Source organism: Actinia tenebrosa, unplaced genomic scaffold (assembly GCF_029948245.1).
Source record: "Actinia tenebrosa isolate PJP-AT-01 unplaced genomic scaffold, QUT_ActTen_1.0 PGA_scaffold4__44_contigs__length_22323623, whole genome shotgun sequence".
Classification (NCBI taxonomy): domain Eukaryota; kingdom Metazoa; phylum Cnidaria; class Anthozoa; order Actiniaria; family Actiniidae; genus Actinia; species Actinia tenebrosa.
The window spans coordinates 7,745,115-7,769,379 of NW_028292581.1; the positions used below are offsets into that span (position 1 = coordinate 7,745,115).

At 37.7% G+C, this 24,265-nt stretch overlaps 2 protein-coding genes across 4 annotated transcripts; one reads left to right on the top strand and one right to left on the bottom strand.

Annotated features, from left to right (window-relative positions):
* Positions 1 to 576: 576 nt before the first annotated feature.
* LOC116287161 (filamin-A) lies at positions 577 to 7,951 on the bottom strand. 3 transcript variants are annotated; one of them, XM_031693804.2, is made up of 2 exons: positions 7,277 to 7,951; positions 577 to 4,256 (listed from the first exon to the last, which is right to left on the bottom strand). In XM_031693804.2, the coding sequence occupies exons 1-2, from the start codon at positions 7,563 to 7,565 to the stop codon at positions 2,602 to 2,604; spliced, it is 1,944 nt and encodes a 647-aa protein (XP_031549664.1). In that variant the 5' UTR covers positions 7,566 to 7,951; the 3' UTR covers positions 577 to 2,601. The 3 variants fall into 3 exon arrangements, with proteins under 3 accessions (XP_031549664.1, XP_088893011.1, XP_088893012.1); XM_089036885.1 differs by lacking the exon at positions 7,277 to 7,951 and adding an exon at positions 6,113 to 6,285; XM_089036886.1 differs by lacking the exon at positions 7,277 to 7,951 and adding an exon at positions 4,854 to 4,981.
* Positions 7,952 to 10,118: 2,167 nt separating this feature from the next.
* Positions 10,119 to 23,610, top strand: LOC116287165 (endoplasmic reticulum disulfide reductase DNAJC10). Its single transcript, XM_031693807.2, has 22 exons — positions 10,119 to 10,323; positions 10,457 to 10,517; positions 11,208 to 11,312; positions 12,068 to 12,118; positions 12,404 to 12,489; positions 13,218 to 13,343; positions 13,700 to 13,790; positions 14,191 to 14,259; positions 14,560 to 14,603; positions 15,299 to 15,421; positions 15,977 to 16,066; positions 16,636 to 16,749; positions 17,168 to 17,276; positions 17,487 to 17,620; positions 18,175 to 18,297; positions 18,861 to 18,962; positions 19,463 to 19,618; positions 20,073 to 20,206; positions 20,696 to 20,894; positions 21,489 to 21,617; positions 22,041 to 22,277; positions 23,244 to 23,610. The coding sequence occupies exons 1-22, from the start codon at positions 10,159 to 10,161 to the stop codon at positions 23,271 to 23,273; spliced, it is 2,478 nt and encodes an 825-aa protein (XP_031549667.2). The 5' UTR covers positions 10,119 to 10,158; the 3' UTR covers positions 23,274 to 23,610.
* The last annotated feature ends 655 nt before the right edge of the window (positions 23,611 to 24,265 follow it).

Here is a 24,265-nt window from a genome sequence, read left to right on the forward strand (position 1 = left end):
GGACACAGTGTATACGTTAGGGTGTACCTTATAGTTATTGTAGAGGACACAGTGTATACCGTAGGAAGTACCTTATAGTTAGTGACCACAGGACACAGTGTATATCGTAGGGTGTACCTCATAGTTATTGTACAAGACACAGTGTATACCGTAGGAAGTACCTTATAGTTAGTGACCACAGGACACAGTGTATATCGTAGGGTGTACCTTATAGTTAGTGTACAGGACACAGTGTATACCGTAGGGTGTACCTTACAGTTAGTGACTACATGACACAGTGTATACCGTAGGGTGTAGCCTATAGTTAGCGTACAGGACACAGTGTATACCGTAGGGTGTAGCCTATAGTTAGCGTACAGGACATAGTGTATACCGTATAGGGTGTAGCCTATAGTTATTGTAGAGGACACAGTGTATACCGTAGGGTGTAGCCTATAGTTAGCGTACAGGACATAGTGTATGCCGTAGGGTTTACCTTATATAGTTATTGACCTACACGACGCAGTGTATACCGTAGGGTGTACCTTGTATTCTGTTTTTAGATCACTCGTTCTTTTATTTATTTCTTAAACAATCTTAACATTGTTAATTTTCAATTTTTATTATCACATTTAAGACATTTTGGATATTATATTAGCATCTTCATGCATGGTTCGGACTCAAGCAACTATTCTAGTCAGACGCTAACAGTAACAGTAACAATAACAGCTGACTAAAGAGAGTCGGAACCATAAATACTTCTTTTTGACAATATAAACTAATTTTTGATATGCTTTTTTTATTATATTTCATTATTTTTAATTACTTTGTAATATCGGATATCTTATCATTTCTTACTAAGGCTTTTGAAAAGCTCTTGTGTAAGGGCTGACATCAATAGGGTATATTTCTTATTGAATGTAAACGAAAACTGCGTGAGCTTGACAGTGTTGTATTCAAAGAATGGGTGGGTGGTAATGCCGTATTCGATGGTTACAGAATTGCCCTATTTTATTGTGATGTCATGTGAAAACAATCCTTTGTTTTAACGCTAAGAATCATGGTTGTTTAAGGGGGACAAAACAGCAACAACACAACGACAACTCTGAAAAAAAGTTTTTTTAGAACTCAGAAAAGCAATAATAGCCTCCCAGTACCGTAAACACTAGTTTATAAAATGTTAGAAAACCAGACATCATAATAGACCAAAAATTAGACCGATTTCGTATTGTGGTTCACTATTTTGTCCCCCGTATATAAAGAAGCTGTGACGTCATATAGTGGAATACAATTGGATGGCCTGTAACCGCAATGTCGTTGATTACTCAATTCAACAGATGCTGTCAGTCCAGGCCATGTCGTCATGCCATGACATCATGCCTTAACGACGTCATGCCATGATGTCATACAGTGGCCGTGTCGTGTGCTGTAACTTTTTACTCATCCGAAATCTACTTATACATATAAAGTATAGCGTTTCTAAAGTATTTTTGTAGCATTTAGTACAGAGGTTGACATTAAACATTAGTGTTTTTAGAACACAATGTATGAAAATAATTGACGCTAGCAATATATTAAAACTTCTCGTAAATAATCGTTACAGTGAATAAACGGTCTTTTGAAGACCTTGTATAAATAATTTTAGCTTTTCTATGAATGCTACTGCCTTTTTACTCACCTATTGCCTCACCTACCACACCCCATCCCTCCCACACTCACAATCTTGCCTTACAATATACAAGATCTATATATTAGACTTTGATGATTTAACTAATCAAGTTCCATAATTTATATCCAAAAAATCTTTGGTTTAGACGCTTTGATCTATGAAAATAACATAAGATCCCCTTAATGATGAGAGCAATTGCATTTGGCTACTGTACGATTGTATCAAATGCAATAGTTTAGGGGTACCTATAAATAAATACTATATATTCATATAGCTATCAACATTCAATAATTAAAATGCGCTCACTTTGATGCATACTTTGGATGGGTTACATACTGCATGGGTTACATACTGGATGGGTTACATACTGCATGGGTTACATACTGGATGGGTTACATACTGCATGGGTTACATACTGCATTATGGGTTACATATAGCATGGGTTACATACTGCATGGGTTACATACTGCATTATGGGTTACATACTGCATGGGTTACATACTGCATTATGGGTTACATATAGCATGGGTTACATACTGCATGGGTTACATACTGCATTATGGGTTACATATAGCATGGGTTACATACTGCATGGGTTACATACTGGATGGGTTACATACTGGATGGGTTACATACTGGATGGGTTACATACTGCATGGGTTACATATTGCATTATGGGTTACATATAGCATGGGTTACATACTGCATGGGTTACATACCGCATGGGTTACATACCGCATGGACTACATACATGGGTTACAGGCCAATTTCTACCGCTGTAGCACTAAGTAATGTCTGCCCCATACTTAGATAACAGACCTCGATGTAAAATTCTCCAGTGTAGCTGGTCGGGCTTAAAGGCTTCTTTAAAATACTTTCTGTAGTAGTACGGCAGTTAAATACTAACGAACGCTTTTCTATTCTGTGGCTGTATGATATCACCTTTTGTTGTCTCAGTATTCAAGACATGAGTCAAACAAACCTTCTTTGTCCATTATTACCACATCTTCATAGGTACCAATGTACCGATCATTGACGAACAGCATTGGAGTTGACCTATGTCCTGCCTTTTTGAACACCTTTTCCCTCTGTGCTCGACTCATTCCGACATCTAGTGCAATCCAAGAATCAAAATCAGGCCGATTCGAAATGTGTTTTCCTCGTAGAAACGTCTCTAGGAGCTGCTTGTCTCTTTGAGCCCTTGGTTTCATAGACGTAGCAGCATAGTAAACCCTGATTTTTCCTCTACCACCAAGATCTTCTGGATCAGCATCACCAGCTGCACTGAGTTCGTCCAGATTCACATCGTTGATAAAAACCTTAAAAGGGCTTCCTCGAATTCCATTTTCGCCCCATTTGATAAAGATCTCGTAGGTTCCTGGTTCTGTCGGGATGTAAAGTACCCGGTGCTCGGTATGGGTGCTCTTTTTCTCGCTTTTGACGTACGGGACGGGTATCGAGACTGCGGGACAGCTGATACAAACACTTAGAGGGCCTTTGGTATTGTTGTCTGTGATAACGGTGAATTTTCCCACGCGTCCTACTTCACCAGCTACGAGACCAGGACCCTCGGCAGTATTCATAGGAATTTCAAGTGATAAATCACGAACCTGTACGACCGGAGTCGAGGAATTTAAGGATTGCGCGCCGTTAGCATGATTGGATGAACCAGAATCTGTCTTGTCATGATTGGGTGCCTCTTTCATGGACTTGAATACCGGTAAAGCAGTATCTCTCAGTGTTTCTCGTATCCCTGGTATTGATTCAAGTGATCCTGTCTTGCTATTCTTTGTTACTGAGCCGTTCATTTCATCGATTATACCATTTTGCCCAGCAGGTCCAGTCACGGACAAGTGAAAAGGACTTCTCAGGATGTGCGCCCCACAGTGTAAAACACTGATGATGTACTCTCCTGGTTTTGTGGGAATATACTTGACAACATAAGTACTCCTACCGACAGATTTGACGCTTAGTTCCGGCTTCTCGTCGTACCCGCCATAAGTGGGCTTGCACTCAATTGCTATGGTTATGTCTGAGGCTTTAGCACCTTGTAGTTCTACGATAAACTCCGCTACCTTGCCTATCTCTCCGCTCTTCAGTCCGGAGCCGTACGCCTTGCAGACAGAATTCTCTCTATGGGAGCTTGAGGTGGCCTTGTTGTTGTTGGTGTCTCCTTTGATCAAGCTCTCGTATTTACAAAACAAAGCAATGTAGGTTAGAATACTTAGTTCATCGATGTGTGAAGTTGCAATGTCAAAAGGGGAGATGATCTGAGGTATGCCAAATTTATCATGAGCGACCTGAATCCCAAGCTTGACATTTCCTTCGCAGTTTGTTTTATCAGAGTACAGATTAGAAGGTATAGCATCAGGCTGAAGCGCATTCACAAGCTCACAAATGGCAACTCCGTCTTTCCAGTCTTCATCAAAGTTATTGATATTTCTGCCGGGCAACTTTTGCTGTACCCAAGATAGAATGAACTTCCGTGCTGAGCTCTGAGTCTTGCCCAACATTGTTGTTCTGCAAGGTTCGATGAGGTAGACTTCAATAAGAAACCAAACAAACGCTAGAAGAATATCAACAGAGCCTCGAGAAAGGCTATCTAAATCTGAAAAGAACAGAAAAGATAGATGGAATTAAATTTTAATTTCTGCCTGTCGAACAATTAGCTAGCGTCTGAAAGAGACAATAGGAAATGGCAAGGACAAGAATCTTATGCTTCCATTCGTGCTAAACCACCTGCAGCTTAGAATTAAATCTAAGTGTGTAAATACGATAATCTTAGCGTCTTTCAAACTATAAAAAATATGATTATTTTATATTCTTGTTGTCGTATTATAAATAGGAATTTTTTGACTCCACTACTAATATAACGTCGGAACCTCACTCTCCTGGAAATTTCCTAAACTCAATAAAGTATCTTTTAAGATACTTTAACGTATTAAAATACGTTCGCCAGAAAATGGGTAGTATATAGCTAAAATACTACGACAAAATAACCAAAATTACGTAACATAATACTGCAGTTCCGTTCGAAAGCCATGTCAGTTTTTCAGTACGTAAGTATCGACCTTAAAATCTATCCAAGTAATCTGAATTCTATTTGTGAACTATGACGCTCTCGATCGATTACCAACATTCGATAGATCGCTTGTACTTACAAAAATACAGAAAAAAATTTTGTACTCCTTTTAGGAAAACTTACTTCTCCGTAAAACGTCTTTTCTAACAACTTGAATCTGTACTTTTTTCGACCAGTAACGGAGAAACTAGAGTAAGAAACTCTCTCTTCTGTAGTCTCTAGATGGCACGGCTTCTTGGCAACAAAAAGGGTCCTTTGTTGTTTCTGAAGACAATCACCTGTTGCTCTTAAGATTTTTTTGAATCATAAGAAGCAGTTCTTAGCAGGTGGCTCGTATTCTTTCAGTATTTCAAAGAAATCCGCCAGAATGTATGCGTCGCTTGCGGTTTTGGCTTGGACTTATGTTTTTACTCAGATTTTAAGGGGATTTTTAGGATTAAAGATGTTTCCGGAAACATCAGTTAGTTTATAGCTTCCAAGCTGAGACAACCAGTTTAAATTATCCGATTTTCTTATGATAATATTTCCTAAATGTAATATATATTTTCCGAATACTCTATAATCATCAGGGAGACGAATTAATGACAGGGGAAAAATACTTTTTTTTATACACGGAAAGGAAAAAGAAACAAACATTACATTTCACATTCATAATATGTCACAAATTGTCTTGCCGTCTTTGTATAATTCGTGCTAAATATGCATTTTGTATAAATAAAAAGCGAATAAGAATATTTACCTATATGTTTGCCGATATTATACCGAATATCTAATGGAAATCTAATCGAAAAGCTGATATGTCTCAAGTTCAATCGTATATATCACCACACCTTCCAAAACCATCATTCGATCCACTAAAACATGATCCAATGTATTGATTATGTTTGAACATGTTGAACGACAAGCACCATTTGAGTCTCCATAAATTATCACGGCCAAGAAAATAAAACCTGCTATCGATGATGATAGCCTTGGAATGGATTCAAGAGTCTTAAGGAGTGCATTCAAATTATACTGAATATAATTAAGTCTGTAGTTTGAGTCCACTGGGAAATATAAATTCAAATATGAATATTTCTTGTCGGCGAATTCAAGATGGCGAAGCCATTCATTCGTCGGAAAATATATTTTCTAAGAAATCAAACGATCGAAACATAATCAATAGTAAGTCGTACTTCGAACATTTTGCTTTTCCACGGTTGTAAATATGAATGACTTCAAAGCGATATTACAAGCAAAATAATAATAAGAAAATTCATTGTATTTCCTGAGTATAGTAGTGCTGCAGCATGCTCAGTCTTCGGAGAAATATTCCTTACATGAATAAGAGAGGTTTTGTCCTCTATATTATGAATTTCAAGCGAATAAAAGCGAGTTTTTACCTCATGGAAGAGAGTCCATGTTGTCTTTTTTTACGGCGAACGGCTGTGAATCTTCACAGCGTTCAGTTCTCAACATCAGCGGGAGGAAACTTTCGTTTCATTTGTACAACGTGACCAATTGATGGTATAAAATTACCATAATGATATAGAAAGCGCTGTGTGGTTGTAGCCTGGAAATCCTGTTTTAAACAGAATTTAATATATAATCTGTTTTTGATGTCGATGTGGAGGAAACATAAAATATTGATAAAGACGACCAGGATGATAAAAAGTGATCAGTTTCGACGCCAGATATAGATATTTTCCACCAATATCATCATTATAATTGTCATCATCATGGGTCATCATCATCATGGGTCATCATCATCATCTCTTTTCCAAATCACAAAAAAAAAAATATATATATATATATATATATTTTTTTTCTCAAATGTTTGTAAACCCAGTCGATCCAAAATATCTTAAATCTCAAATTTCAAATACATATTAAGTTTTATATCGAGACGGATTGGACAACAGCGCTCAGTTTGACAGATATGTCTGGGTTTTGAATGGTTTTCAAAATACAGATGGCTTGCATGGTTGCCACAGTTTAAATAAATAATACAATATCAAATTATTTTTTACCAAGTTATGCAAAAACGAATTAAATGATGTCTTGAAATTTATTTGAGTCGGCCTGCTTTCAAAAAGCAATTTAAAATTCTAGGGGAAAAAATGTATATATAGAAATATGTGATTTCCAATCAAAATGTAAATATATGTTTTTTGTAATAATACTTTTGGAATAAATTTACTCGTTTCGCCAAAACAAATAACAGCTTTTTTTGCATGTCGAAGCTCGCTACATGCACGTCCTCAGTTGCGCATTTTTTTCCATTTTCAATGGAAGAGGTTGCAAGATTTTACACGATAGCGCCAAATATTGTCATACCATACCTGCTATGCGCTCTCCGAATTGAGAGTCAAACCTTCCCCAAAAGTCCTTTATTTTCTTTCACAATAAAAAATCCATTCGCTTATTACTCCTGTTCGATTATCCGTCAACTAAATGCGTGTATTTTTCAGAACAGTTACACACTAATGATTTACTAACTACTTCCTAATTAACTGTTGCATGAGCTTCGTTGTCTTACTGAAAATTAATTTGTGACCTAAACTTACCCTCTTCGTCGATAACAGACGGAAAGTCTTGGCTCCTCAAGAACTCGAATATTTTAGTCCAACAATCTCTTTGTTTTATTCTAATAGGTTGTTGTCCTGAATATCGTATAGGTACCTTCCTCTGACTGAGGATTTCCAATAGTTTTATGGTCACAAAACAGTCCGATAAGTCTATAAGATCGTCTATACTCAGAGAGCGTTGGCTCAGATGAAAGTTAACCCATTTAGTGAAGGCTCTTCGTCGAACGACTCTCGTTTGTCCAGTAACCGATTCCAGTCTCATTTCCATTTTCTCTGACGGTTTCAAAGTCACTTTGGTTTCCAAAGAAACACTGTCACTAGCTTTTGCATTAATTTGAAGAAAATCGACACTTGTGTAAAAAAAGAAGAAGACAGCATTCACAGTTTGTTCAATTGCTGTTGAAAACCTCCGGTCGATAAATGATATTAGTTTGACCTTTCATTTTGTCACGACAGACAAGGAATTGAAACTACAATAATTATATATTCCTATGATTGACACAAAGGGGACTATAGGACTGCCTCTACGCTAGAGGGAGATTCTTAAGTCTTAATTCTGTTTCCTGGAAAAAGATTCCACCGGTCTTGCAGAGAGTCTTGACACTCAACTCTTAATATCCTGTGCTACAGTTTGTCTGGACTGATAGTCGTTTTCTTCGATTTTCGAAACTGTGATGATGTTCGATATCGAATAAAAAATCCCGCGAGCATAAATATTTCATGGTTAAATAATGACTGCAGAGTTGCAGGTTAGCGAATCCCACCAACTTAACCGCAAAAAAACCGCCAAAGTTTTTTTTTTCAGTCAAGGAGAAACTGGGGAAAGTGTGGCTGGAAAAAAAGCAAGAAAGAATTAAAGAAAAGAAAAAAGGGAAGAAAATGAAGTGAAGATCCAGATGGAATGATAGAAAGGATGGGCGGGAAGCTAATGAAAAAGAGAGGGAAGGAGTAGGAGAGAACCGGAAGGAGGAATAAGGGAGAGAGGGAGGGAGGGAAGAAAGAAAGAAAGAAAGAAAGAAGAGAAAGAAGTGAAACGAGAATAAAAAGGTTTTCACAGCAGATATATGGTATGCACTCAGCTAACTTATACAGCCCATTGCTGTCACAATATAACAAGCAAGACTCAAAGTCGGAAGGAGTAAAAGAGTGCTATACTTATATAAAAAGTTGGCCAGAAGGAAAATATCGTCCTTGGCTATGGCAGCCGTGCTATCTAAGTGTCTTTCAGTTCCGGTCCTGATCTAAAATGAAAGTGGGCCAACTGTGCTACGAAAAATATCCCATTCACGTCCGCCTCACTGTACTCATGGGAGTAGTCCTGGCGCAGCTCTCAAAAGGGCCAAAACAGCGCAAGGATAGAAAGGGTGGGGAAGGTAGGGAGGGTGGGGAGGGTGGGAAAAAGGAAATATAATGAGAGCAACCGCAGGTTGTGGAAGTACAGCTTGGCCAAAACGTACTAGAAACGCTCTGAATACCGTACGGCCTTAGCAGGCTTGAAGTGGAATAGCTAATCAGTTCTCATGGCATGGATACCAGTGAGACCGCTGAGAATGATAATACAAGTAGTACATAAGTTGAACAAGTACTCTTGGGAGTGCAACATCGCAATCTTTACCCTTGATAAATGCCGTGTTATATCATTATAATTGTTAGTTCGTTCATTGTTTGATCTATGTTACGATTTATTATAATTGGCCCTGCGTGAACAATGCATGCTTTTATAGTGCCATAATGTTGACAACAAACTACACATGATGGATAAACTAGATCAACCAAGGCTTTTTTAGCCATATACCAAGATACTCGTGACTGACAAGAATGATCGTGACAACGGAGCACGAGTTGATGATATTCGTGTGTCCTGGCAGGTTTTAAAATCATTAGCACCGGTCAGACGTACCACGACCTATGATAATAAACATTAGGCGTCAGAAAATAGAGAGTTTTAGATTTACGCTTACGGCAAACGTGAAACGTCAGTTGACCATTTAAAAATTATTTTAAATAGCTTAAAAAGTATCGTAAAAAAGTCCAAGTAGTAGAAAAACAAAAGAATATTTGTCTTTGGTGAGAAGGTTTGTAAAAGGTAAAGTAAAATACAGGAAAACTATGAAACCATGGTCACGTTTGCCGTTTGCGGGGAGAAAAAAGTCAATCTAAAACTCTCTAATAACTCGTTATGTACCACTAAAAAAATGATTTTGGCACGCTATTGCTGTATATTAGGGTGCTCTGCCCGCACGCGACTTTTAATCAGCAGACATAACCTCAATGTTTTCAAATCGGCCGGGGAATCAAAAGATAACTCGGTCTTACACGATAACATCGCGGCGTATAAACGAAACTAAGAGGGCACTTTTTAAGTTTAAATGAATGTGACTCGCTTTGAAGCTCAGCTCTGTATTCATTTAAGGTTGAGCAATTCCGAATGAAAAGGCTCACTTCAAATGGTTTATCTGTCATTTCAAATATGATTATTCACGGATGCCCTTTCTATGAGACCTCTTATTTATAACAATAATAGTGATTAAGACTTATTTTGCTATGCTAATCGGTGCGCGTGGGCTGTTTAGTGGCTGTTTAGCTTTAATGTCTCTTGTTTCACCACAAACACATAAAATTCATTATAAATTAACTTAAAAAATAATTAAAAACGTTCTCTTAACTCTATTGTTCATGGAGTAATCTGGATTCCCGCCATTTTTTCCGCAAGAGAGCCGTTGTCAAGACAACGTGGCCTGAATCACAAAATGACACGTGTTTGTCGGAAGTGCGCGTGCGTGGCAAAGCGTGACCGTGACGATAGGGAAGTCTGGTGTCTAGTGTAGTTGTAGTCACCAAGTCATGTTCAACACTCAACAATGAAACGAAATATTTTATTTATTTTATTTTCTACTTTATTATCTTCCCCTGTACTAGCAGAGGATTATTACGAGCTGTTAGGTATAACCAGGGATGCAAGTAATAAGGAAATCAGGAAGGCTTTCAAGAGGCTAGCTCTTCGACTTCACCCTGACAAGAACAAGGTGATATATATAAGCTTAGATCTACGTACGTGTTTACGATATTTATGCACCGGAAAATCATATAGTTTCTGGTGAAAAAAAATAACTACGAACTCTTATTTACCAAGGATTATAATTCTATATAAATATACAGGATGCCCCCAAAGCACACGAGACGTTTTTACTTATCAATAGAGCTTACGAAGTACTCAAAGGTAAGTCGATCGTTCGAATTATTATTTTTTCTCTCGAATCATTTTGAAATAATAATGTGGTTGTCAAATACAAGTATAAGTCTAACTGGTACGTGGCTCTAAATTTCTTAGAGTCCTATATTTTATGCTTTCTGGGGCTTCATATTTTCTGACAAAATAGTGTAGGAATGGTTTTGAGTGTAATAATTTTCAGATGTTATAATCACACTTTTAATTAGTTACGTAGCTGTGAGCAAACACCAACGTGTGCTTATAATAATATTTCATTTTATTAGATATTCAGCTGATATAACACCCTCGAGAACTAGTAATCATTAAGGAAAACTCTGTTTAATACCATATTATGCATTCTAAGTTTGTTTCAAAATCAACTGCGATTACCTTTTTGTAGTTGAACTCATGTAATGAGCTCAGATGAACTCGTCGAATTGTCAAATTTGAATCAAGAGAGAGAAAGAGAGAGAGAGTGGGGGACAAGAAAGTATGACCTCAAATGTTTTTTGCTAAGATATTTAACACCGTGGCATTGCAAGAAACATATATATTTCTCTTAAAAAAATTTCTCTCCGAGTCTTAGAAGAATGTTGTAGTTGGGCTCCCTGTGTAATTATCTTGGCTGATGGCGATATAATGGAGAGATCTATTCATTTTTTTATTTCATTTTATGCAATATGAATGCCTTATTTTTAGATTCTGAACTTCGTAAGAAATATGATTCATATGGAGAAGAGGGCTTAAAGGAAAATCACTTCAGCAATCAGTACCAAAGCTGGAATTATTTTAATGAAGAATTTGGTAAGATATCTTATTTGATTTATTCTACATGCAACCAACTTTACCACTCTCTTCATTGCTATGCACTGATTGCCTTGCCCATGCCATGTGGATGTACTAGTAGCCAGGTCAATTTCATAGTTGGGTGACAACATTAATGGGGTGGAATGGTTTGGAATTAAACCTATTCTATGTTTTTGTTCGTCTTTATCCGACTGTCTCTTTATCCATTGTTATGTGACATTGACAGTGCAGGAAAAGTTTCTCCATTTGTTCACAGTATTAGGGAATATAAAAGTTTTTACCCTTAAAAATTGTTCTAAAATATGTATTATTTGGCAATTAATCCTATTTGATTAATATTAATTGTTTATTGAAAATGAAATTCCCCTTTTTAATGCTTTCTTATTTAGCATCTAGTAACTTAACTGTATCTGTGCGTAAATATTTATACCCATGGTTTTTGGTCATGGAATGAAAGTTTTTACTTTCAAAATGTTCATACATGAAAATAATAAGGAGATGAGCATTTTCTGCCGTAATTACTTTGGTTCATTGTGCACCGTCAGTAACACGTGATGGTACGATTCAACATCAAAGGCAAAACAATAGCTTTGTTCTATGGAGGTTTCCAAACCATTCCACTCCATTAACTATATATGGTGATTTAATTGTAAATTGGTGATTCATTTTTATGTTTTTAAAAAATATTCCTAATTTAAATATTTTTTAAATATTAATTTGTTGATAGTCCTTTTTTTGCATGATTATTTTAGGACTTTATGATGATGATCCAGAGATTATAACTCTTAGTTATTCTGATTTTCGTAAGTATATACATATATATATATACTGTATATATGAATGAAATGTATTTCTGATATATTTAACAGTGTGACAACTGCAGGAATGTAGAGGAAACATTTTTAGATAAAGAGAAGCAGACCCTATTTAAAAATTGCTAGACACTAATTAGATGTTCTCCAGCTCAAAATAAACATCAAAAAAGTCTTGCAATTTGCAGCTGCATAAGTTGCTTCATATACTGCGAGGATCAGCTCAGTTTGATATGCAGTATTAATGATTAATTATTTATTGCTTTTATCTTGTAGAAATGTCTGTGGAAGGCAGTGATGATGTTTGGTTTATAAATTATTATTCACCTTTCTGCTCACATTGCCACGATTTGGCTCCTACAGTAAGTGTACATTTTTGGTAATTTTTTGTATATACATGTAGCAGCAATAAGGATGCAATATTTAGTGGGACATGCCTCTATAACAATATTTTACCTAGAAAGGCTTTTTTAGGGAAAGGAAATCTGTAGAGCAGTTTTCATATGAGTGTTAAAGGTCAAGGCATGAACACGGCCGTGACATGATAAGGCACATATGCCACTGAACAATCAAATTGCATGAGAATGTACTCTCCATCCAATCAAATGCCAGAAACCCACCAACTTTTTGACAGCCATATGAAAACTGCTCTAATGCATCATTCTGTACTATATAATTTTACTATACAACCATAGCTTAATATTGTGATTCGATAATTTGAACATAGACAATAGGAAGCCATTTGGGTGTTTATGGTATAGTGCAGTTGTCATATGACTGTGAAAAGCTCAGTGCCGTAAGTGTGAGGTGCCGTGACCGTGATGCTTTCTAGAATTTAAATTGGCTGACTTTTTCATGTGCAATGTGACTGGTCTGGCATTGTCAACGCCGTGAATTTTTCACAGTCATAAGTAAGGTGCTGTTTGTTAGTGCTGTACATTCCCAACTTACATAAAAAGTTCTCTAACATAGAATGCATAAACAAAAGAAAGTGTGTAAAGAATTCTTCCGGTAGTGGTGGTAAAGGATGCTGTAATTCAGATGGCCAATCAATCATAATCATTTTTTTCATGTATATTTTTCTTCCTAGTGGAGAGAAGTTGCACGTGAGCTTGAGGGTGTTGTAAGAATTGGAGCAGTTAACTGTCAGGAGGACTGGTCTCTCTGTCGGCAGCAAGGAATCCATAGCTACCCCTCACTTGTGCTTTACCCATCTGTAAGTATTATCAGGGTTGCAAGGGTGCAGTTATGACGAGAGGGAGTAAAGAGTGCATTATATATTTAAGAAATATATAACACATGCACTCGGTTATCCTTCATGTTTCTAAGCTTGCTCTCCTCATGCTCTATAGCTCCTCACATATTTATTTTACAGTGCAATAGCATAAGCAGCAATTTTGTGTGCTTTTTATTCTTATTAGTATTTTTGAACACTATTGTGTGAGCGTGTCTCTTATAAAGTTCGACTAAACACAGTGCTACAACACATACAAACATTTTCTATTTCTTCACCTTATCCGATCTTTAACCAATGCATATTCTAAATGCCTTTTGTATTCTTATCTTGTGTAGCAACATCTTTACAGAGGGCAAAGAACAGAAAGAGCATTAATTAGATTCATTTTAGATGCAATTGAAATTAAAGTAATAGAATTAACTAAAGGTAAGATATCTTTTCATGAAAGCTAGACACTTATATTGCTAATATAATATCAGTAGAGGTAAATGGCATACTTTATAACCAATCAACACTGTATATTGATCAACATCAACTGGCTTTTACTGATCATTGGTCAATAATCAAATGTGTCGTAGTAGATAATCTTATCACCATAAATACGAAAGATAATAGACTGAGGTTTCAGACGTCAGTCCTTCGTCAGAGTCAATATTGTCAATTATTGGTCAATAATCAGCCGAGTTTTGGCCAAAGGTGGACCAAATGTCAATCAGTGATTGGTAAATCAGGTTTTCCCCCAATGAAACATTATTTCATGAATTGGGTACCTTACATGTATGTAGTAGATACTATAATAATATAATCTTTAATTGTTCTTACATAGAAAATTTTGAATCAGAAATATCATCTTCACATCAACAGTGGTTAATAGACTTCTGTGAACCGTCATCAGGTTTGTATATTACTGACATAAAAATGTTAACTAAAGGAAGGAAGTTTTACTTTTTGCACCTCTACCCCACTTCTCCCTCGCCCCACTACAACAACAACAAAAACAAAAATAACTAGTTCAGACTCTCAAACAAGCAATACAGGCTGACATGCGTTTAACAGTTGTCTGAGCTAGTCTACAGTACCACATATAAGCTTTCTGGAGAAGTTGAATGGGGAATGTATTGAGAAGGGAGGAAGGTGATTTAGAGCTGATTATTTTATCTTAACATTTACTTTGCTCTTATCATTCAACCAACAGATTGTTTATCATCTGACAGTAAATTAAAGCTTGCAGCAGTTTTGGTAATGTATTTTTAACTTGAATATTTTGGTGGTGAGGAGGGTTGGGAGTTGTCTTATATACCAAGAGGAAAAAGGAGTTTTAGACCTTACGAATGACGGAATCCACTACAAAAACAATTTATCTTTGTGGAGGGTATTGTTGGGTTTCAATCAGCTGATAAAATTCTTTCTATCTCATTATCTACTCCAAATGGTGGTCAAACACTGCCAACCTTGTGTTGCTTTAGAAAACTTATGATTCAGCAAATGGACATTCCAAATGAGACAGGTCCAAATGACATCAGGCTTGTCAAATCAAGCACTGGGATTTGGAGAGAACACACCTGAGCCACTTGTACTCATCTAACTTATGACATGAGGTGGTACCACAGTCCCCCCTATAATTTGGCAAATTTGCTCTGTTTCTGGTTTCTGTAATAAACTTTTTTATGAGAGTTGGTTAGCCCTCAGCCCAACTCCCAATCTGGAGGACCAGTGGGGTCACTTTTCATCTGGTCTCTACCCTTCGACCTGTCTGGCATTGGTGGACCTACCAAGAGTACATGACTCCCACTGGCATAGCTCTAGGATTCATTGGAACATGCAAACTGTCTCACCACATTAAGGTGGTGATCCTGATCGAGATGGAACTTATGACATTAATGGACTTTAATAGACAGCTAGTTACACTGATGTACTTTTTGATGCCATTTCAGGATAATTTAGTACAAGTTGGGACAATAGACTGCTCACATGATGAAGCCTTATGTAATTCTCTGCATCACCATGGTGAAATTGTGTACTACAACGATAATCATATAGAAGCTGGGAAAGGCACTGTAAGTTCCATTAAACCTTAAGTTTATTAAACCCTTTTACCTTTTACTGATACAGTGACCATCTAAAATGTAGAACATTTGGTTTCAAATAGTAATTTAAATATTGTTTCAAATATTGTTAGATAATAAGGAACTAATTCCTTCTTAGGTGTGCTTCTCATTGAAAAGCATAATGTTATGTACAAAGGCATCTGGCAGCTCAGCAGCCTATAAATTTTACAATAGTTGCCTCCTTGTTAAATTTTTGTTCCTTCTATAATTATTAGAAAGTTAAATTCTGGATTTTGTCCCCCATTATTTCCAAAACTAAAAGAAAACTATGAAGACCTAGTATTAATTCTTTTTTGAAAACAGGTCTCTGAGGGGCTCACCAGCTAAAAGAATAAAATATTTTGGGTCTCTATTTTGACCAGTGCTTTGACATTGCCCTTTGTGTTATCTATCAAAGATAGTTTTTGCACTATCCCTTCCCATTTCATTTCCCATTTCACTTCCCATTTCATTTCCCATTCCCATGACTTTATTTCATGCTTTGGTGTCAATATATTTTCACAGGTCATTAAAAGTTTACACACAAAAGATATAGTTGATCAAGTGCTAAGATTAACACCTGACCCATTGAACATAGACCATGACTCATTCCAAGTAAGTAGTAAAGCTATAGTTGCTATAGTTGCTAAGTGGACACCTTTGGGACCTTGTCTGTCGCTGCTTATCAGAGGTTTGGTTTATTGTAAATGTTTGGGGTGACAATTTTTGGATCCCTGCATTATTACTGTCCCTTCAAGCAATAAAGGGTGTCTGTTTAAATAAAGTACCACTGTATTTCAGAGCTATAAATTTAGTTTGTTTTAGTGCATTAAAAGGCAACACAACTTATCATTTCCAGGCTTCATAAATGTTAGTTACAAGAGCACAAGGATTTTCAGACTCATAGCTAGGAAGGCAAATAAACAAACTCAGCTGTGGTGCATGCACAGACAGAGAAGAAACGATCCCATTATTAGGACTAGAATGATTATAGGCGAATGTTTCTTTGCTAAGCCACTTGTTATATGAACATGAAACATTAGATATTAAATCAAATTGAGCTGATCCTTGCAGTATATCAAACAACTTATGCCGCTGGAAATTTAAAGACGGGATTTGATATTTACGATGAGCTGGAGCACATCGTTTTGTCACATAACTGAATGATTTTTCAATTTTTTTAGGATATTCGTGAGCAATTAAAAACTGGTGAAGAACCATGGCTGATACACTTCGACAAGGGCACGTCAGTAGGTTTAGAAATCAGAAAATTACCTACCGTTCTACCTGATATCAAGGTAAGCTATAAACATGTACTATCTGTTCCAGGTGAAAGATATTTTATATTCCTCAGATTATCACCATCTAACTCAAGAGAGAAGCACGCAGAGAAAGATAGGGGGAGGGGGAGCGGGAGAGAGATAGAATCTCTATGTTGATGGTGCTGCACAACCCAACCTTTCGTTTCAAACATTTCCCAACTTTATATCAAACCCTGAAACGACCTCTGGGCTGGCATTTCTAGCACATGGGGGACCTACAGGGAGGGGGAGGGGGTTGGGAGAATTTACACAAATGCGCGGACAGCACTGCACAGCTCAAACTTCAGTTTTATGGAGCCCTGAAACAGCTTAGGAGCTAATCTGGGCTGATCTTTAAGCATATTTACGTTTTTAAGAGTGCTAAGAGAGGAAAGAATGTTGTCGTGTATTTCAGATTGGTCAGGTGGATTGCTCTACTGCCAAGGAAGTCTGTGATTCTCTTCATCTTTCAAAGTATCCTAAAGTAGCTTTGTTTAAGAAGGATGGCTTTGAGTGGCACCATGGTGAGTAGTCCATTTTACCTTAGTATTATATTTTGATCGGATAGGAAGTGCTGAAAAAATGTGTTCTTAGTTTTACCCTGAAGTGGTCCCCTAACAGGGGTGGGGGTGGGTGGGGAGGGGGGCGCTTGATGAAATATTATCCAGCTCATAGGGTAATGGCACTGAGTATTTAATCATTCCAAACATTTATCCCGCCTTCGTTCGTTTTAGGTCGTTTTACAGCTCATGATATTGCAGTATTCGCCAAAGAGAGTGCCTCGTCAAATGTACAAACGCTAGGACCTGATGACTTTCCTGGGGTCATCACTCCTAACCGTCCTTTCTTTATTGACTTTTTTGCTCCGGTAAGTAAACTGAAATTCAGCTTTAGTAGTTGTTATATGTTATAACATCTTTTCACAAATGTTTGAAATGATTTGATTTCGTTTTTGAAATAATTACTACGGAAACCCCCCGCCACAATTCCTTTGCTAGCCAACTGCATGGCTCGGTTGTTCATTTTCTGTTTTTTTTTCAAGATGTGAATTTTCAAGGCACACGTCTTGTCAGCGTTAACCAATACTCACGTTGCAGTAGATTCTGCGCATTTATACAGCTTCACATGCGAGCTCATGCATGTATTAGGTCTTTCAACGGGAATGAATTGAAGCAGTTCAAATCTCGTCCATCTCCTTCCTTCCTTCCTTCTTTCCTTCCTTACTTCCTTCCTTCTTTTCTTTCTTCCTTCCTTTCTTCCTTCTTTTCTTTACCTTCCATTTTCCATGACTGTCGTTAACCGACTTGGCATAGCAGTTAAACTTCAGCTTTTCCGGCTTACATGACTTATTCAACGCCACCGCTCCTTCCATTGATTTTCCTTCTTCCACAAGCTTACTAACGAAGGTTTACCTTTCTCTAGTGGTGTCCCCCGTGTATGAATCTACTGCCTGAGTATCGAAAAGCTTCACGATCATTTATCGGGAAACGTAACATTGGTTTTGGTACAGTGGACTGCACAATACACGTTAATCTCTGTAGTATGGTAAGACGAGCTGAATGTTCTGCATTTCTTACAGTAATGAAATTATCATGCGACCCATACAGTGGTCTCGACGGCTTGTGCTTCAGGTTGTGTGGTGTATCTGTATGCGTAGGTAGGAAGGGACGCATCGATTATCAGTGATAGTAGAAGTGACCATTCTTTGGCTATTCTCTACCCTTGTTTTGGGCTTATGTCCTTTGGAGTGGGGAGGGAATGGTATCATAATAGTTTTGGCCCAATTTCTGGTCCAAGATTTAGTACTGAAGATGCGCAGGGGAAAATTGTGTAAAGGTGTAACAAAATGGGCGACAAAATCATGTAAATCGTTGCGCAACGTTACGTTGCAAGTTGCAGAAAAATACTGCTCGTGTAACTACTCCGCGCAAATTTTCTTCGCTTTGAAGAGTAAAAAGAGCTTGTACTTTGTGCAGCGGGATCTGGCTATACATCAACATTCGTTCTGCAACTTGTAACGTAACAATGTTTTGTTACCCGCCTCTGAATAAGCGTACTTTGATGATTATGAACGCACTTATATTTGTCTTCCACCTTTATCTTTTCAGTATAATATTCGTTCATATCCGACTACTATTTTGTATAATAATACGGTACCGATCCAGTTTAGTGGACACCATTCTGCTGGGGACTTAATAGATTTTGTCGAGGTAAGCACATTGCATGACAAATGATAATCAAGGTGTTCGTAACTACGATCAGGGGTATATCCACCTCAACAATTCATTTCTCCCTCCCCTCCCCCAAAACATATTCAGGTTAAAAATAGCCTGCCATTGGGTAGGGGTACTCAGGCAAGTACAGCAGCAGCGCAGCTCAAACGGGGTCGAACTAAAAGCATGTAAAAGTATGTCCTTCCTTGTTCATGCCGAGAAGGCACAGCTGTAAATGTTTCCCATTCATTCTTTTCTTAAAGAGCAATTTCCCGTTCAAAAGGTACCAGTATACGCGTTCGCATCTCACCACCGCTATCATCATTGCATTTGACATAATATTCGCCCACCTCAATCCACATGTTGTAAAGAAAAAACTCAAACCTTCCTTAGTTACTTTGACTCAAGAGACGTTTGAGTCGCTAGTGGGTCAAAAGGATACTGATGATAACACCGTTACCATAAACTGATAATAACATCTTCTTTTCTGTCGTCAGAATACACTCAACCCTTCTGTAGTTACCCTGACTCCCGAGACGTTTGAGTCGTTAGTGGGTCAAAAGGAACCCGATGAGACTTGGCTCGTAGATTTTTACGCACCTTGGTGTGGTCCATGTCAGGAATTGCTACCAAACTGGAATAAACTAGCCAAGGTAAAGTATTATATTATACGACAGCATTAGAGGTTTTGATCGGCCCGGTGCCATCAACCGACGAGAAGGCTAGTAAGTAATAAAAATATTCAATACTAAAGAAAAATGAATAAAGGAAAATAGTGCGAGAGAAAGATTCGACGAAAGAATGGATCAAAGATATAAAGACAGACACACTGGGGGTATGAAATGAGAAAGCATTCCTGATAGCAATGATATGTTTGTCTTTATTACTGTTGTTGTTGTTGCTGTTACTGTTGTCGCTGTTGTTGTTGTTGTTACTGTTACTGTTGTCGCTGTTGTTGTTGCTGTTGTTACTGTTACTGTTGTTGCTCCTGTTGTTGTTGTTGCTGTTACTGTTGGTGGTGTTGTTCTTGTTGTTGTTGCTGTTGCTATCGCTGCTGCTATTATTCTTGCTATTTTCAACTCATTCGACATTTTCTTATTTCCACAGCGTCTAAAAGACGAGGCCCACGTGGGTTCAGTAGATTGTGTCAAGTACAGAAACTTCTGTTCCCAACAAAATGTCCGTTCGTACCCTACCATTAGACTATACTCACATCGTAGCACAGGCTCATGGGATTACATGTAAGTACTAATGTAGTAGATAGCATTAGTACTAGTATCCAAGATGGCCGCTGCATAATCCAGGGGGGATCCAGCCAAAAATATAGGGGAGGGGGGGGGGGAGTTGACCGAATTTTACATCACTTGTAAGTAACGGCTCTGCTCATTTTGCAGTAAATCCATCACTGATCAAACAAAACTATTTATGGCTGAAGGGGAGCTACAGATCCTCTTGCCCCTCCCTGGATCCAAAACTGTCTTCGACTGAAGTAGTTTATTCTCACGAGCTTTGCCTTTCTTGTGCATTTTTTGTCCAATTTTATAGAGATTATTAGCTTTATTATTAGTTTTATAGCAATTGCTTGTAAATAGTTTATCAATTTAGTTTTATTTACCTTTGTATACAGTTCGTTAATTCAGTTTTATATTGCTAGAGGACTCAATAAACTATTATTACTATTATTATTGTTATTATTTTCTCAGTAGACTAAGTTTTTTTTTCTTCTTCAGTACTCACCAAGGCTGGCGTGATGTTGAGTCTCTGTACATCTGGGCCTATCAGAACCTTCCATCCCTTGTCACTGAAATCTCAAGCGATGATTTTCATAACGAAGTACTTACAGGACATGAACCTTGGCTGCTGGATTTCTTTTCTCCTTGGTGTGGACCGTGTATACGTTTTGCTCCGCAGTTTGAGAGAGTTGCAAAAGTAGGTGACTTGTGGTTCTGAAAGAAAAAGAAACGTTACGTACTTTGTGCCGGTCTTAGAAAGCAACCCATCTAGCTGATCTGGGAAAGAATGTTAGCCAATCAGAATCGAGCAAATTTGCAAAACTGATGTGTCACTTTTCCTATTGAAGTCACGGATTTCCAAGCCGCGAAATGAAAAAAACAAGGTTGCTAATACTAAGCGCTTAATAATAGTGACACAATAACTCATGAGTTTCATATTTTTTATACCAATGGCGGGCACGTTTTTATCGCTTCTATGATACCTCAGTTTTGCAGTGACGTCACAGTGTACGTCACTATTTCAGATCAGCTGGATAGTCACACGAGGAGAATGTGCTTTAGCAGCATTACTAGTGCTTCCCTAGAAGGTGTACAGCTGAAAACGCACTCTATACAGGGGCGGATCTAGGGGAGGGGTGCAGGGGGAGCGCACCCCCTCCCCCCTTAGATAAGCTGATATCTACTGCATTATGGGTGTTTGAGTTATAAGCAAAGCTTGCACACCCTCCTTGAAGAAATCCTGGATCTGCCCCTGCTATAGCTTATGTATTTTGTGTTGTTTTTTTGGCAGATGCTTGGTGATAAGGTCCGGACGGGTAAAGTGAATTGCGAGCAAGAGTATCACTTTTGTCATCAAGTTGGTATTCATTCATACCCTACTATTAGACTGTACCTTGGAGCGCAAGAAGGAATGTCACAGGTAAACAATGAGATTGGAAAAAAATGTAAAGAATAGGAAGAGGAAGAGGAATAAAAGAAGTGAAACGAAAATAAAAAGGAAAGGAAATAAGAGAAGAGAAGGAAAGGAAAGGAAAGGAAAGGAAAGGAAAGGAAAGGAAAGGAAAGGAAAATTTATAAAAACAAGGTAAGATAAAAATGGAAAGGAATGGAATGAAAAGGAAAGGGAACTGAGAAAGAAGAAAATAAAAGAGAAGAAATGAATTAAGATACTAAACGAAAAGAAAAAACAAGAGAATTAGAGAAAAAGAAAAGGAAAATAAAGGAAAGGAAAGGGAAAAAAAACTAACAAAAACAAACATGATAAAGATACAGCAGTGACGAATTCTCTATTAATTCCTAGTGTCACTGTTTATGCAATGTCTTTACTTTCTTTTTTCATTAGAATATTGAAGGTGACCTGTCCATAGAGACCCAAAACCCAGAAGAAATATTTGATTTAGTTAAATCAGCTTTAGAAGAACGAGAAAAGGAGCAAGGAGACATTGAAAAGCATGAACACTACGACCCAGAAGAAAGAGATGCCGAGAAAAGCGAAGCGTTTGAAGCAGATGAAAGAGATGAAGAGGAGGACGAGAGAGATGAAGAGATAAAAGAAGGGGACACATTAGATGATGCTAAGGTAGGTAGAACTGCTACTGACCCATTCAGCTTGGCCCGTAATGTTTTCCTATCTCAGAGCAAGTGTCATTCTCTTGAGTATTTTTTCTTTCTTTGTTGGTATGTGGTATCCAATCCCCCCCTTTCGTGTCATTGCCACAGGAAATCCAATCCATTAGTTTTAGTTAAGGAAATAATTTACAAATAGATATTATAAAGCATAGGTAATTAAAGGGGTACTGACGACCTGAAATATCCATGGGGGACTGAAGAACGAGGAAATGAGAGAGAGAAAGAAAGAGAGAGAGAGATAAGCCTGCGGCAAAAGACGCTTAGAAATAGTCCAGTTTCGAGTTCCAAAATACCGCTGTCTTTCTTGATTACAGACTCATGTACTCAGGCTTAGCCTCGAATCAGTGTCTAAATATCCACAAATACCAACGGTAAAATAAAGAATGCACAACTTCAACAATACGAACACTTTGAAACTTGACGGACCTTGACTGGAACACGTGAATATTCTTCACAAAATCGAGGCTAAGCCTGAGTAAATGAGTCTGTAATCAAGAAACACAGCGGTAATTTGGAACTCGAAAAGGGTCTATTCACACACGATTACTAGACTCTTCCACAGTCTCTCGCTCGTCCGTTCCGTCTCCACGCTTAGAGACCGTAACGGTACAATGACCAAAAGGACTTATGGGTCCCGAAAACTTAGACCCAGCGTGCTTTGTGAACCAAAATACTCGTCCACAGTCTCTCTCGTTTCAATATTTTCAAGATGGCGGCGAAAACGAGAGAGACTGTGGACGAGTATTTTGGTTCACGAAGCACGCTGGGTCCAAGTTTTCGGGACCCATAAGTCCTTTTGGTCATTGTACCGTTACAGTCTCTAAGCGTGGAGACGGAACGGACGAGCGAGAGACTGTGGAAGAGCCTAACGCGATTACATGAAGATGACTAATGTTTTACTTCAATATTTTTATAGCCACCACCACTAATACATGACGAGTTCTAATGTCTCTCCAATCGCTTCGCTATTCAAGTAAAACTGGTATTCGCACAAGCCTTGTAAAGCGTAAAGAATTCACAAATCGAAAGGATTTTTTTACGATTCTTATGGTTTCACAGCCGTGGGCACCTAGCAAAATAAAATAATAGAATTTGTAAATAAAAATAAAGAGTTCTTCGTTCGGGGGGAAAAATCTAAAAACAGAGTTCTTAAAAATTTATAAGGCTGTTGAAGTTTTATAGCTTTAATATCAATCAATAAGGAAAAACCTGAATAATGGGGTTTTGATGTATATTTTGGTATATAACATTCTTTTATGAATGAATAAAATAGCCATTTTAAAGTTGTTTGTACATTGTTATTTAAGTTATATTTTGAGGAACACTGGTTATCAGTTGCTTATTATATACTGTAATGTGCTACCTTCGGTAGATAAAGGTACTTACTATAATACATGTAAAAAAGCGCGCCTCTGTATGTAGTGTTTAAACGAGCAGTTATTAGTGTCATGTACGTGTTTAAAAGCAAGAGGCGCAGTGGTTTAAGGCATGGTAAAATATAAGCTTACCAAAATATATTTAGCTCATAAACACTGAATGCGCGTTTGATGTTTTTATTTTTTATTTATAATACATCGCGCGGGTACGCCCCGGATATAATCACAGTGACCAGTCAATCAGCACGCGCGTGATGTCATAATTTATTTATCTAATTTTTAAATAGCGGTTTGCCCAAACAGCCGTATTCTAGTCATTTGGTGCCTTTCTCTCAATGGGTACATAGATAATATCTTTGAGCCGTTTCCATCCATCCGGTCACCTCTACCCGCTCATTTAAAAACCGCCATTTGTAGTTGTAATAATAAAATGAACCCGCATCAAGTAAGGGGTTCTGAGGACTTTTATCGTCGTTATCAACTGATTTGCGCGTGTAGTACTTGTGAAATCTTTGATTATGAATTTGCGCATCATACGAACTGATGCCACATGTGAATTGAG